At 37.6% G+C, this 14,173-nt stretch overlaps 1 protein-coding gene across 1 annotated transcript in view; it reads right to left on the reverse strand.

Annotated features, from left to right (window-relative positions):
* Positions 1–14,173, reverse strand: part of VPS13B (vacuolar protein sorting 13 homolog B) — a 405,118-nt gene that overhangs the window by 23,860 nt on the left and 367,085 nt on the right. The window contains exons 43-53 of the mRNA XM_088533620.1: positions 11,436–11,591; positions 9,805–10,068; positions 9,584–9,667; positions 9,255–9,430; positions 8,575–8,745; positions 6,840–7,041; positions 5,858–6,046; positions 5,288–5,434; positions 3,896–4,179; positions 2,210–2,337; positions 1,412–1,611 (exon numbers count right to left, since the gene is read on the reverse strand). Coding sequence (XP_088389746.1) covers positions 1,412–1,611; positions 2,210–2,337; positions 3,896–4,179; positions 5,288–5,434; positions 5,858–6,046; positions 6,840–7,041; positions 8,575–8,745; positions 9,255–9,430; positions 9,584–9,667; positions 9,805–10,068; positions 11,436–11,591 — 2,001 coding nt within the window. The remainder of the gene's footprint in view (positions 1–1,411; positions 1,612–2,209; positions 2,338–3,895; positions 4,180–5,287; positions 5,435–5,857; positions 6,047–6,839; positions 7,042–8,574; positions 8,746–9,254; positions 9,431–9,583; positions 9,668–9,804; positions 10,069–11,435; positions 11,592–14,173) is intronic.

Below are 14,173 nucleotides of genomic sequence, written 5' to 3' on the forward strand. Positions count from 1 at the left end.
TGTGTCTTATTCTTCTCAGAGTTACCTATAAAAATGCCTAATTTGTCAACTTTATTCCTTTGCTTACCTGAAAAGTGTTCTCAGTTCTGCATTATAAAATTGGAGGAAAAAAAGGACATATACTAAATTTTCACTACATCTCAATTATTTTGTAAATCCTGAAGGGTCTTAAAAATGGGTCCTTTATATTCCAATATCAAATCATTCTGATTTGATATATTTGATATATATTTGATATATTCCAATATCAAATCCATCTGATGATGGACAGTAGAGTTAAACAATGCAAGTTTCTTGGCAAGAGAGCACAAAGTACCTATTGGTTACTAAGTAGGCACAAAATAAGTTATTTAAAATCCCAGTTATTTCACAGTCTGAATTGACCTGCACATGAAGAAGTCAAAGCTAAAGCTATTAGCACTTTCATTATTTATTTCAAGTATTTACAGTTTTCCGAGAGAAAGACTGAGAAATCCTTGGGAAATTCTCTGCATGTAAACCCTAAAACTTCAATAACAAAATGCTACAATTTTTATTTGGCTTCATGTAGACAATGATCCCCAAATGTTGTCTTAGCATCTAATTCCTTCTAGGAGCCAGATACTTATAAAGAACCCTGGTCTGGCATAACATTAATGACTGAAATTTGAAACCTTGCATTGCTTGACTTGCTTGCTGAATGGAACTGAACTACTTGCTATATAACATAACACTCAATAATCAAGAGCATTTTGTGATTGGTCCCCAGGGAAAACATCTGAAACTAGTATTTCTTTCAAAGAGCCAAGCAGTTTATGTTGATTCCATGTAAACTAATGACTTCAAAGATGGAAAAAATTCCGATGAAAAAGAATTACTCCAGTTAAGGAAGTTTTCATTTACCTCAAAACAGGAGAAAAATAACAGAAAGAAAGAAATGTTTTTGCTGTTGTTGTTGTTTGTTGTTTATTTGTTTCATTTAATAAGGACGCATTTAGCTTCTGCGAAGACACAGAGGGAGAATGACAGTGATGATTCCTACAAGATGTAAAAAAAAAAAAAACCAAAAAAAACACTCTGGGATAATGAAGTTACCAAATGGAAGGATTTTGTTGGATCTTGAGGGATTTCAGCAGCCAGAAATTTTCAAAACTAGTTTTTCCTGGGGAGCTGTTTGGCCTTGCCAGGTTGATCAAAAGGAGCAAAAAACTTCAGCAGTAGAAACTGCGTATTTTTGATCTTTTTCTAAAAACACCCACTGAAAGAAGATTATCAATAATCTAAAACTTCAACAGAAACGGGCTTAGGAAGACTTCAATAATTAAAAAAATCAGTACAGAGAATATGTAGACAGCAGAGAAGCAGCATGCTGTGCAGATTCAGAAGACAGCCCTTTAAGTTGTTAACTAAGGAACGGTTTATAATGATTTACCTGTGTTCCTTGATTATTTATGTCCACAAAATCGCTCCATTCATTTACTAATTCATTGGATGATATCACCTTCAGAAGAATGCTGGGTAATAAATCTCTGGTTTTGCAATCTGGATAGCTGGAAACTTGATGGTAAAGTTCATGATGGACTGAACATTCAGCTGGGATCTTTCTACAATAAACTTCAAACTTTGGTGTATCTGAAATGTTATAAAATGCGTAAGATTAGATCTTTCTAAGTATCTGTATTAAATTAAAACTCACCTATGCTTATACAAACTAGGAAGCTTCTAAAATGCTCTGTCTAAATATCACTACAAATAAAAATATTATTTTTCTATTGGTTGAAATTTTTTGTTTTTTTTTTTTTTTTTACTTTTATTTCCCTTCTTAGGATTAATACAAACAACTTTCCACTGGTCATTATAATAATGCACTGTGACTGGAATTTTTACAGTATGTTTTGTGTTACATTTGCCAATCTGAGCAAATTCAAATGTTCCGTGGGATGTCAACAAAATTCCATTGTCTCCTAGTTTCCTATGGCCAAGGCACTTGATTCTCCCCCAGCTGGGCTGAAGGGGACACAAAAGCCTGAAGCCACCTGAGCTTCATGGTTAGCTGCAACAGCTTCCAGGGATCAACAGCTTCCAGAATCCCTCGTTTTGAGAAGATCTTAAGGAGGCTGTCCAGTTCTTGTTCCACCCAAAGCACATACTGAACTGAACTTTATAAGGGACATGGAGTAAAACCATTGACACCACAACGGTACGTTGTTTATTACCGCATGCTACATACCTTTGAAGTTCTCTTTTACAAGCAACGAAACAGAGCACTTGTTGTGGATAATGATGCGAGGACTAGGGTCTTCTGTAAGTGTTAGGTATGTCACACCGAGATGTTCTTGATAAGTCAGTGCTATAGCTCTAAAACAGAACAAGATATATTTGGCTAAGCAATTTTGGGGATGAAATTCATACGTATTATTACATTGGGCAACAAAACCATTCAAACCCAACATCTGTGAGATTCTTTATGACCAGGCTCCAACTTTACAGATACTTATACACCTTAAGACAAATACATAACTTCATTGAAAACTACATTTAAACAGAAGAGCACATGGAAATAGCAAGAAAGGCAACATGGAGAAGAAATCACTCACAGAGACTACTCATGAGTTAAATTAAGCACGTGTGCTTGCAAGATGAGAGCCCAGGCCAGCACAGATTTATATTAAATTAAAAACATGAGATTGTAGGCCCAAATTTTCAACATAAATCTTTAAAATTTTCCAGAAGAATTTGCACGCATACTTTTCTGGTACACATGAAAGTTATTTTTAACAAATACATAAATCTGTTACTGCCTACTCCCCTGGAATGATCCACAATGCTATCACCCTTTCAAATGTTAATGTTTTGGATCATCACTACATAAATTTTCAAAATGAAGATCAGTTAATTTTGTCCTCCTCATTAGCTACTTAGATGTATAATGTCTTCATGGATAAACAAAAAAAACATTTTTGCATGTGCAAATTTATGAGTTATTTCTAAAAATCTTCAACTACAGATGATTTTTAAAATCCCAAAAGTCTGAAGATCTGATTCGGATCCTGAGATCACTTATAGCTGTTTAAGGAATCCTTTCCTCCTTCTTCACATATTTGCTGCATTTTGGTATTGGAAATCTGCGTGGGAATCTTTACTGTCCACAAAGACACCTCTTAGATTCTGCAGGGGAACATTATGAGGGATTGAATGAGATGAAGTATTTCAGGCAAGAGAAAGACCATATGGCTGATAATTTATACTGATGAAGCTTCACTGATTTCAGCAGACTCTTTCCTTGCTTACACCAGTAAAAGCCTGAACAGATTCAGATATCAGCTCTGAGAATTAAAGAAGTTGGGCATCTGACAAGTCACTGGACTTTTATTTTTAACTAGTTGGATGCATTTGTTTGGAAGTGAAATGCACATTTGGATATCTCAGACTTTAAAACTTGGAAATCCTTTCCTGTCACAGTCTCAAAATAGTTTCTCCCTTGTATTGCTTCTTCCTGTTTTTGTCATACTTGCCTTACTAAAATATATTTTTATCTTTTATAAACAAAAACTATATTTTTGTATTGTATTATTTCATGCTGCCCTTGAACTCTTAGTGTTTGAGACAAATTAAAAAAGACCATAATCTTGAATATAAACTTTTCATTCTCTTGATTTGCAAGCATATATACATAGCAGCCCAAATACTATAAAAATCATACAAGTTGTACATGATCATAACATTAAACCATTTATAATAAAAGCATCAAACCCATCAAAAGACAGCAATTTTTAAATTAAAATAAGACTTGCCTTTACATATGGGGGGCATGTGTTACTCTAGCGTTTGCTTTAAACTCTTAGGGTTTGCTACTAGCTGAGGCTTTACAGCAGCAATCAAAATTCATGATTCGAGACAGCTCAGCACACAGTACCTGGTACAAAATCCACTTTCATTACAAGCCCCTATGGGCACTGCCACGCTCTGTCTAGGCAACTCCTGTTTAATGAGGGCTGGCAGGCTCCAGAGCTCAGCACCGTCAGCAGAGGCACCTGGGCTGAAGCTCAGCAGGATGTGTTTTTGGGTAGGGGCTGCTCCTGAAGTTAGTGGGCCGAGGTCCGACACGACGTCCCAACACGGGACGGAGCCAAGTGTTTCGGTGCGTGGTGCCCCAGCTGGACCGACGCTGAACACGGCGCTGTCCGGGGAGCGGAAGGACTGCTGAGAGAAAGGATGACAGCAGGAAAACATGCTGCGTCGTAACAAGTTTAATCCTGTTTGCCTTTCACACGAACAGTTTAAAGTAGTCAGTTAACCACAACTAACTGAAAGTTGCAATGGGTGCACATGCACTAAAAAAATATTCAGCCAAATCCTGTCTTCAGTTATAGGCATGCAGTTAACTGAAGCCAGCTAACTATAGTCCTCTCTCTGTTGCACTCTGCCAAGGGGAACTGAGTTACATCACTGTAAAATAACTTTGAGAAGAAAATCCATTTACAGATATAAAATGAAGACTGGATTTTAGCATCAAAATTATTCCAGTTCCTCAAAAATTCCTCTAAGACTGCCACAAAATGCGCAGTGCACAAATGTAGACGCTAATGGGAAGGAAACTAATGCAAAAGGAAAAAGTAAAATTACAAAAAGAGGGAACTTTAAAATCATGTTTATCTGCCAACTCTCCCAGCAACTTGGTCTCTGAGAATTCTTTCCACATATCTAATAATAAATATAATCTTCAATAAATACATATAAATGGACGATTAAAATATATTGAGCATGCACACATATTGGTTACTGTAAGTTAGTCCTTGAGTATGCCGTGCTGTTATTAGAAAACTGATATTCACGATTTGATGCAGTTCCCTGAAATACATAAATTTTGGGCACGTCTCTAGTTCTGCAGCTTTATTCAGATAACTGGAATCTTCCCAAAAGGATAACAAAAGTATCTCAGCCTGGCAAGCCAAAATACCTCTTTTACATGCAAACTCAGTAAAAATTCTCAGAACAATTTTGACAGTTACTATGGATTATGCTGCTTATTTTACAGAACTGGTCTGAACAGATGGAGAACAGGCAGAACTAATTCTGCAGTGTGTAAGAATCTCCTGCTTTGCACACATTTCTGATCACAGTTAATTACTGGGGATGAATTTGCCCAGGTTTGTGTATTTTATGTTAAAATTATATAAAATAATTTAGCATTTTTATGTATTATTATTATTTCTGTGGAAGTTCAACCACATGCAACTGAGACTTTACAAATCTAAATACTTATTAAAGCAGATGACAAACGAAAATGATATCCACAGCACATTACCTCTTCTCCCGAGTGGGATTTGGAAATAGAAAGCTGTGGTCTATAATAGATTTGATAGGATGTATCATTGATGATTGTTGTCTTGTCTTCTATCTGTAGAATCTGTATACCTTGTTGGACCATAGAGGAAATGCAGAACTGACATAACTGTAAAATAAGAATAATAATGATGACATCAAACATAGAAACAGAAAAGGTATTGTAGCATAGTGACAGAACTGCCATTTTATAACAGTGGAAATCCTGTCTATATTTATGCTCTTTCTAACTGGAGCCACGTCATGTACTTTGAAGTTGTATCTGTCAGTGCTTTCCAGGCAAGCTTGAGAAGCCATTAATTTGTCCTTACAGGAAATTTTGTATTTTTTGGATGAGCTGGGCTGAACGTTTCTGATGATCTAATTCTTCTAACAATTCTTGGTATACTGTATATCTTCTCACTATGTATTGCATGTATTGCTCTATTTTTGAAAGAGGTTGCATACACTTCATTGTTTTCATCTGTTGTATGCTTTTTTTTTTTTTTTTTCCAAGTGAGAAAGCTATAGGTCATGGTAATTTCCTCCTTACCTTTTGATGACCTGGAAAAGCACCAAGTTTTATTTCAGCTTCAACAAAACCTTCTTCATCCAACGTTACCACTTCCCCAGTGTCGACGTCCTTCCATTTTGGGGAGGTCACATTATGAACTAATTTGATTGCCACTGATTTGTGCACAGTATTAGTGTTTGCCCAGTATATCCCAACTTGAAAAGCTTCCTGTAAGTGAAAAATGACCCGTTATCACACAACTATATTTTCATATCAGTTAATTATAGTTTCTAGAATGCAGCCAATTGTACTTCCTGCCTTTCTACCTCTGATTCTTTCTTTATAGTAGAAGCCGCAATGTGAATATGAGGCTGGTCTTCAACGTGGGATCAAGACTGCAAGCTATACTGAGACATGTTAAAAGGCCAATCTTTTGTTTATTAATAGCCATAAATGTAAAAACAAAACAAAATAAAAAGAAACAAACAGAAAGTATCAGATTGTTCAACTGGAATTCACAATCTGGTGTGTTAAATAATATAATTATTTTAAAATAAAGAATGTTGGGGTTGTAATAAAAGTATTCAGATGCCCAAGCCAGGGTATGCGAGAAGTTCTGTTAGACAAAACACGAAATTCAAGAACCAGGCAAGCATCCTAAAGCATCTTCCCTATTTTCAATTCACCCTATCTTGTTGTCAGTCCCTTCTTGGTAACATAGGAGCCATGAAACAGCTCAACCTAAAAGAGGCACAAAACACATGTTCCTCCCAGGCTGTCAGCTTTGCTACGCAGGTCAACTCAAACCTCGCTGTTAAATGTGTTGTTGTTGCTGCTCACCGTGTCAGTGTGCACGGGGACACATCGCTCAACCAGCGGTGGTAAATGGCAACTGTTATTTCTACTCCTGATTGTACAGTTAACAGACACAGTGACTGGCAGGCAGGGATCATCTAGGTTAATCAACCTTCTTCAGAATATTTAGCAGAACTGTGTTTATTAATTTGAATAACAAAGTTACCTCAAAGTTGGGAGGTATAATTACTTTCCCAGTGGGTATCTGAAGAACTATCTTCTCTCCTTCAAACAGCCAGAGATCCCACTTGGACTGATTGATCAGCAGAGCCCAGGGCAGGAGCTCTATGAGCAGCGTTTTGACACATGGTTTCCACACGGAGAGCTTTACCCGCATTGGGCTGTCCCACTGAGAGAGCTGTTCGCCGCTGCTCAAAAACAAACACAGCAATTAGGTAAAGAAAAACTGAATTCAAGAGAAAAAAGATATGCCATAATTTAAAGAAATCTGCAAAGTTTTGTTTTTCTTCTTCAAAAAAAGAAATCTGCTCTTATCATTCTGGAACATACCAAGATGCTGGCAGCCAGATCTAGCTGTATGTAGGCTATAAAGTCATATTTTAAGCTGGATAAGATCAACATATAAACTGGCCAAGAAAAGAAATACTTTAACAACAGAATTTCCTCTGTCCTTCAGAACTAAACCCTTTTGACTTTTGTAATAAAATCACATTTCCCTATTTTTGAAAGGAGCTCCCTCTCCCCTGTTTCTGTGCTGAAATAAGCAGCTTTTATAGCTGTAAAGAAAGTGAATTCACAGAAAAACACTAGCTCCCTTTCTTGAATCCTTGGGCTGATGCAATCTTCTCAGTGTAATCGTGGGCAGTCACTCAGCCAACCAATTTTTTCTTGCCTGAAACAGATTCTGCAGTTTATATACAGGAGTCATGTAATTACTGAAAACATATTCAACTTCAAACATATTCAACAGTCTTCTTGAATTTCGTTTCACAAAGTTAACTAAACAGACACTTATGGAAAAAAAAGCTCTTGATAACAACAAAAATGTATAAATGGAATTTCTGAGATCTTTTTAATGAGTGGGGTTTGGATTTTGTTTTTTGACCTTCACAAAGCAAAAGTATAACTATAAAATTTCAAAACTGATCTAAACTATAGCTAGTTTGGAAAATACTGTTGCGTGAAATGCATTTGGGATAGTCTAACATAAAGTAGAATATGTTAAGATTGAGATTCTAAGAAACTCGCACTATACAGTGAAATACGAAATGTAGAACTTCTTGAGAACTTTAAACAATGTACATAGTTTTAACAAGCCACATCATACAATTATTTTTTTATTATTGAGATTATTTTTATTTAACAAGGAATCCAATTCAAGCTCCAATATATATGCCAGTGATCTAAATCTAGAAATGATATAAGTTAACCTATTAATGTGAGTGTATGCAAGGTCTATAGATTAAGAAAAGTAGTTTAGATGCTTGGAGTTTAGTGTTTTTGCTTGGCAGGGTGAGGACTCAAACCATACAAAGTTACCATATATTCCAGTTTTGAAAATTCATTAAAAATTACAGTAAAACCAGATATCTACCAGTTTTGTGAGGATGAAGAAAATAACCTAAAAATGGGTGAGATCAAAGATACATCCAGCCCTGTATTCTGACCTGATATTGGTTAATAACAGATATCTATGAACCTGGAGGAAAGGCAGCAGGTATATAGTGATATTCTGCCAGCACATGCCCTCTGCCTCCAGGAATTAGTGAACGAGGCACTGACATACCATTAAGCAATACCGCTGTGCATAATGACTCAGATGGCAAAGTGCTGTTAGCTTTCTAGATGCTTTATTTCAACTAACAATTGTACATTTTAACAGACTTCTTTATTTGAAAAGTCAGTGCAGCAACCATGGAGAGGGCTTAGCAAAGAATTACCTGTCTGAATCCTTCCTATTGTAGGGCCACGTGGGCTGCGGGGCGCTTGCGGTGCCATAGAAGTCGCCCAGGATCTGGTTTGTGGTGCCACCTGGGTGGCATTTCGTCGCAATCTGTTTAATCAGCGCGGTTGAGATGGGCACTGCACACTCTGACGGATCATCTTCTTCCCTGGCATTGTAAACAGATGCACTTGCTTACAGAACAAAGTCAACCGAAGCAACGTTAACTTTTTTAAATGCAGCTTTCCAAGAGTAGTCTGCAACTGGAACACTCTCCACGTAATGAAGTATGAATCAAGTAACAGCGTCTAAAAAGTTACTAAGCATCTGCTGACATGAGTTTATTAAGCCATTGCCACTATTAAGCCATCTTTGTGTTGAAGTCCCAAGAAACTGAAGAATATTCTCACTCTCCCCGCCCTCAACAATTCAAGAGACTTTAGAGATTTACTTTTCAAAACCCCAGAAAATATTTACTGTTTAAGCAAACAAACATTTAGGATACTTATACCAATTTTAATATTTCCTAACACATAATTTCAGAGCACATATACTTGTACCCTTGCATCTCCTCTGCATATACAGTATTCTGAGAAATAATACATCAGAAGTCAAAGTGCAAATACTTATTTTTTTCCTATTGAAACAGACCATTTTCAGGGGAAGTGGACATTATACCTGGCTTGAAAGGTCAGGTGGTGTGTAAGATCGGGTTCTATGTTTTGCAATGGCTTCTCTTGACCTTTCCCTGGAATCACTTGTGTTTCACTCAATCCCAGGCTTCTTTTCTCTAAATGTATGATAATTGGGTCTGGAAGATGGCTCCTTACAATGAAAAGAGGGCTGAAAACAATCTAGAAAATGAAGAAAACACACCAATTTAATGTTGGTTTTATTCCAGGACTCCGATTTATTCCCATATTTACAGCACATTATTCTGTCCTCAACTTATCACAAGACATGTAGAGCGTAAGCATGTAGACTTCAAAGACAAAAAATGTACTTACTATTCGTTGCTGCACTTGAGAGTTGGGCTCTAAAGTCAAAACTGTGCACCACACGTAAGTAATCGAGCTCTTTGAAGATGGTACCTGTATGCAGAGAGATTCCTGTCATTACACTAAGATTATTTCACGGTGATAATGTTCAAGATTACAGCATAGCACACCGAGCTCTAAACGCACTAACGTTTTTATTTTATACTTTAAATATCTATTTCTAGTCATACCTGAATGACAGTGCTGTGTTCTGTGTGTTTAGAAGTTAGACATACGTCTTGTGACCAGTCTTCGTCCCCAGTAGCTTTCACACTCAGCTCTGTGAGCTCACTGTTTTCTAGGACGTACGAAGGCAACTTCTGCCTGGCTGCAAGGCAGTTGATGTGTTCCTTAACAACCGCCTGGCCGTCCTGACTAATGTAGTGCTGAACCACCCTCAGTTCAATACTTTCAGAGAGGTAACTGCAGACTGTCTGTCTTCCACAGATTAGGATCTAAAACACACAAAAATATGCAGCTCATACATAAGCATTTGCAAAGAAGAAAGGGCAAAACTGAACTTGAGGAAAAACCTGTACAAGAATAATTACTTTTTTTGGCATTTAGTTTTTGTTATGTTTTCCCAAGCATTGCTGAAAGCAGTCAGTGGTGAAATGTTATTTTTACTGGCCAAATATACGTGCAATTTCAGAGAAACCTAGGCAATAAGACGCTTCAAATATTGCTAAGGTAATATCTGGGTCTGAAGAAAACATGTAACATATCTCCTTTAGTTCCCAAGGAACCCAGCAACGTAGCCTATGGCTGGTGTAGTTCTGGTTTAGATTTTGAGAGTACTGCAATGCTCTGTAAATATAGTGTTCTCTCGAAGCTGATACAGTGGTACACTTCAGAAAAAGGTTTCCGTTCCCCCCTCACCTTCTCATCTCAGTCTTGGCTTCCAGGCCTTTCAGTATGCTTGCTGTTTTAAAGCTTGCCATGCCATTAAATGGCCATACCGTATCTCTCTATTTAAGCACATCTACCTAGGAAATTGCTGTCTGTAATACATCAGTTATTTATCCTAGAGCCTACACTTCTCCTAAGCTATCCCCAGGAACAGTGTTCCATAAATATCCTTATTACAGCTGTTTGCATTTGTTAGTCACTAATGAGGGAACACCCCGTGTAACTACTTCCCTCTAGAGCCAAGTCCCAGCAGGGCTCCCAGCAAAGCCAGGGAGTCACTATTGCAGCAGTCCCAGCTTTGTCACTATTGCACAGCACAGGGTGCTGCTTTATGCAGGACCTGAACATGACATGTCTAGCAGGTACTCTGGCTTCTGCCACTGTGGGCAGAAAAGGGGAATGTTATCACAGATATCCATGTAAAGAGGCCATGGGAAAAGTTACTGCACAGCAGCCCATTTTCAAATGTTAATTTGACCATTACTGCATTCCTTTCTTTTTCAACAATAAAAGGCATGAATTACACCCAGAATAAAACACAAACTGTTTCTTTAGGAGAAAACGAGCAACTTTACTTCTCAAGGGCATAAAAAACATGCCAGAAATTGTGTGATTTAGCAATGGCAGAACTTATAAGCCAGTATGTTTTATAAAACATGTAAAATATGTGGTGTAGTTGAGCTTTTAAATGCTGAGATCCTTAACAAAATAAACTCTAAGAGAAGAGTTGCAAAAATTTCTTAAAATGTACCCATAATCCTGTTATCCCCTCCCTCCCCTCCTCTCTTTTTTTGTGGATCCCACTAGAAATTGAATGAGACGGTGACTTGCTATTCCTAAACACACAACAGTTTAATTTACTCAGCTTTACTCAGACTAAAATGTTTTTCCCCAGACTGGAGCAAGTACATACTTGCTTTTGCACCCCACTGAGCTGCTGAATCTTGATGATGAGCGATGCTGTGCGGCCCTTGTACTGGATGGTTCGAATGAAGGTCCCTGTATTGTCCACGCTGAAGGGTTCCGACCAGCGCCAGTTTCCCCAGCCTTCGATACAGATGTGTAACAGCTGGAAAGAAAGCAATCATGACTTCAATACATAACTGGGGGAAAAAAAATCTTGCAGTAGGATAGCAATTCCCATGACAGATAAGTATTTTTGGTTTTAAAAGTCAGCAACACTAAGCACACAATCTATGAATGATTCACTCGTTCTGTCATTTCAGATACAAATGGAAGAAGGAATAATACCATAGGATGGCCCTGCATCATGCTTTTCTATAAATTACTTGCTTTAACAGTATCCTTGTGGATAGTAAAGATCCAGTGTACAACTGTTCAAGGATAGGTTATGTAGATTAGAGAGCCTAAGACAGGAAATAAGAGATTTTCTTTACTGCCCTTGAAATGGTTCTAGCTGTCCACGCTCTTAATTGCCAGCAGGCAGTATGGAGCACAGGTCCAGGCCATCTATCTGGCTTTCAGGATAAGACGGATAATTACAAATTCAGATGAAAATTCAGAGAAGGAAGCAAATCTTGTTTATATATACCTGTAAGGCTCATATACATGAGAGCTATATGATTAAATGCATAAGAATTTAGTATATTGTTGAGCTACTGGAAACATTTAATTTCTTCCACAAAAGCAGTGGCAAGTTCAAGCCTGACTGCATGAGAAGAAATTTAACTGCATAATTATGCTCCCTGTGTGATTTATTCCGGAAAAGGAGTGGCTTTTTTCCTGTTTAACTTAAATCACTTCCAGAGCAGCAGAGTCTTTCATCATTCCAAGAGTCTTTCATCCGCTTACCCACCATACACACTTATCTCCATCCCATGGAGATTCTTTAAGCCAGGGTAGTGAAAATTGGTACTGTTCCATGTAGGTCAATGAAGTTACATAAATTTACGCCAGCTGAAGATCTGGCTATTTAGCTCTATATAGATCTTTTGTGGCTGTGCAAACTTAAGAATGTGAATTATATGGAAGGGATCAAAGCAACAAGCATTCTGGGTAAGGTTTATTCTTTGCAGAGGGCCAGCACAGAACATAAGCATCACTTAAGTCCTTTAAAACTGTTATGTAAAGGCCTGGTGGGAATTCTCTGGTGAGGGTTGAATTTCACTCTGATTTTGGACATCTGTTATTAATTAATTTAAGCAATTTGGAACAGAATCAGGCCCAAAGTACAATTATTTACATGAGTGAAAAATGAAACTTGTAAATATTATGGTCTCCCATGCTTTGTGTTTCCAAAAGGAGCCAGCGCCATCCATAGATCTGGCCACTTGGACTTAGAGAATGTCTGGATGTTGGCTTTTTTTCATCGTTTTAAGAAACAACCGGAGCAACAACTTTCAAAGATATTACAACTCAGTAGCCTGTTTGCAATTTGTGGTATCTCCTCAGCACAAGTTACGCACAAAACAAAAACATCCATTCAGTGGGTGGCTTTTGAATTTGCAAGAGTGATGACTGTTGCATTCAGATACAAATTAGTTTTATGCTGGAAGCACAAAGGCTAATATATGCCAGTGTGTGCATGGGCATGTATTTGGATATGCACATGTGTTTGCATGTGTATGTGCATGCTTATACCCAAGAGTATGCCGAGGAAAACTGTACATTGGGCACTCAAGCTCATAAACTCATAGCTTTGATTCGTAATTATTAGTTTCAGAAAAGGGAAAAACAAAACAAAACAAAAAAATCCAATTTCAGTGGCTGGAATCCATTCAGTTTCTTACAGAGGCAGCTGGGAATAAATCTCATCACGTATGAAAACTAAGAGAAACAAGAAAACTGTTTACTTTGGAGAGACTGGTAGCTGGAAATGACGGCCAAGTAATGAGAAAAGGTAGTAAGTGGTCGGTGTCAGCTGGACGGCAGGCGGAAGGCAGCGTGCTCCCAGGATAGGTGCCATAGAAATGCCATAATTGATGACTAGCAGGTCATCACTGCAGGTAGCTCCAGCACCAGGATGTCTCCCACCCCGGAGAAACAGCCTGGCTCAGGAGTTGAATGTTCCCAAGGAGAATGCTGTCAGCTTTCATGGAGTAGCTGTTAGCTCACAGAGCTGCCTTACTCGTTTTCTTTGTAACAAAAAAAAATTGTGCGTGTGCATTTAACTTCATGGTTCAGAAAGAAAAGATAAAATAAGAGCTAATATTAGCAATTCCTTGTTTCTTAAACATACTGTGTGCACACTGGTGAACGCTACATGTAGTAAGGAACAACTTATACAACTTATTTTAAATATATCTAATGTATTTGTATCGATGACATATTAATATTGTGAATTGTGTATTGCCTAAGCTTCCTTTTAAGCCAAGAAACTGCAGTTGTGGAAAACACCAAGGGACCTCTGTGTAAAACAGCTACTTGAATGTCTGTGCGATTGCTGAAAAACGTGCCTAGGAATGATTAGCAAATGGCAATAAGTGATCTACAGATATATGGCAGGAAATAAAAACTGTAGTAATTTTGGAAAATTAAGTTATCAGCTATAAACATTATTTTAGCAGAAGACATCATAATAGATGGCATTACATATTCGATAAGACAACGTCCTAATGTTATAAAACTGACCCAACACAGATTTGAAGTAACAACTGCTGCGTAGCCCTCTTTCATTTGTCAAGTTTTAAG

Source organism: Tinamus guttatus, unplaced genomic scaffold, assembly GCF_059628265.1.
Source record: "Tinamus guttatus ecotype Peru unplaced genomic scaffold, ASM5962826v1 Tinamus_guttatus_pri_ptg000510l, whole genome shotgun sequence".
Taxonomy (NCBI): domain Eukaryota; kingdom Metazoa; phylum Chordata; class Aves; order Tinamiformes; family Tinamidae; genus Tinamus; species Tinamus guttatus.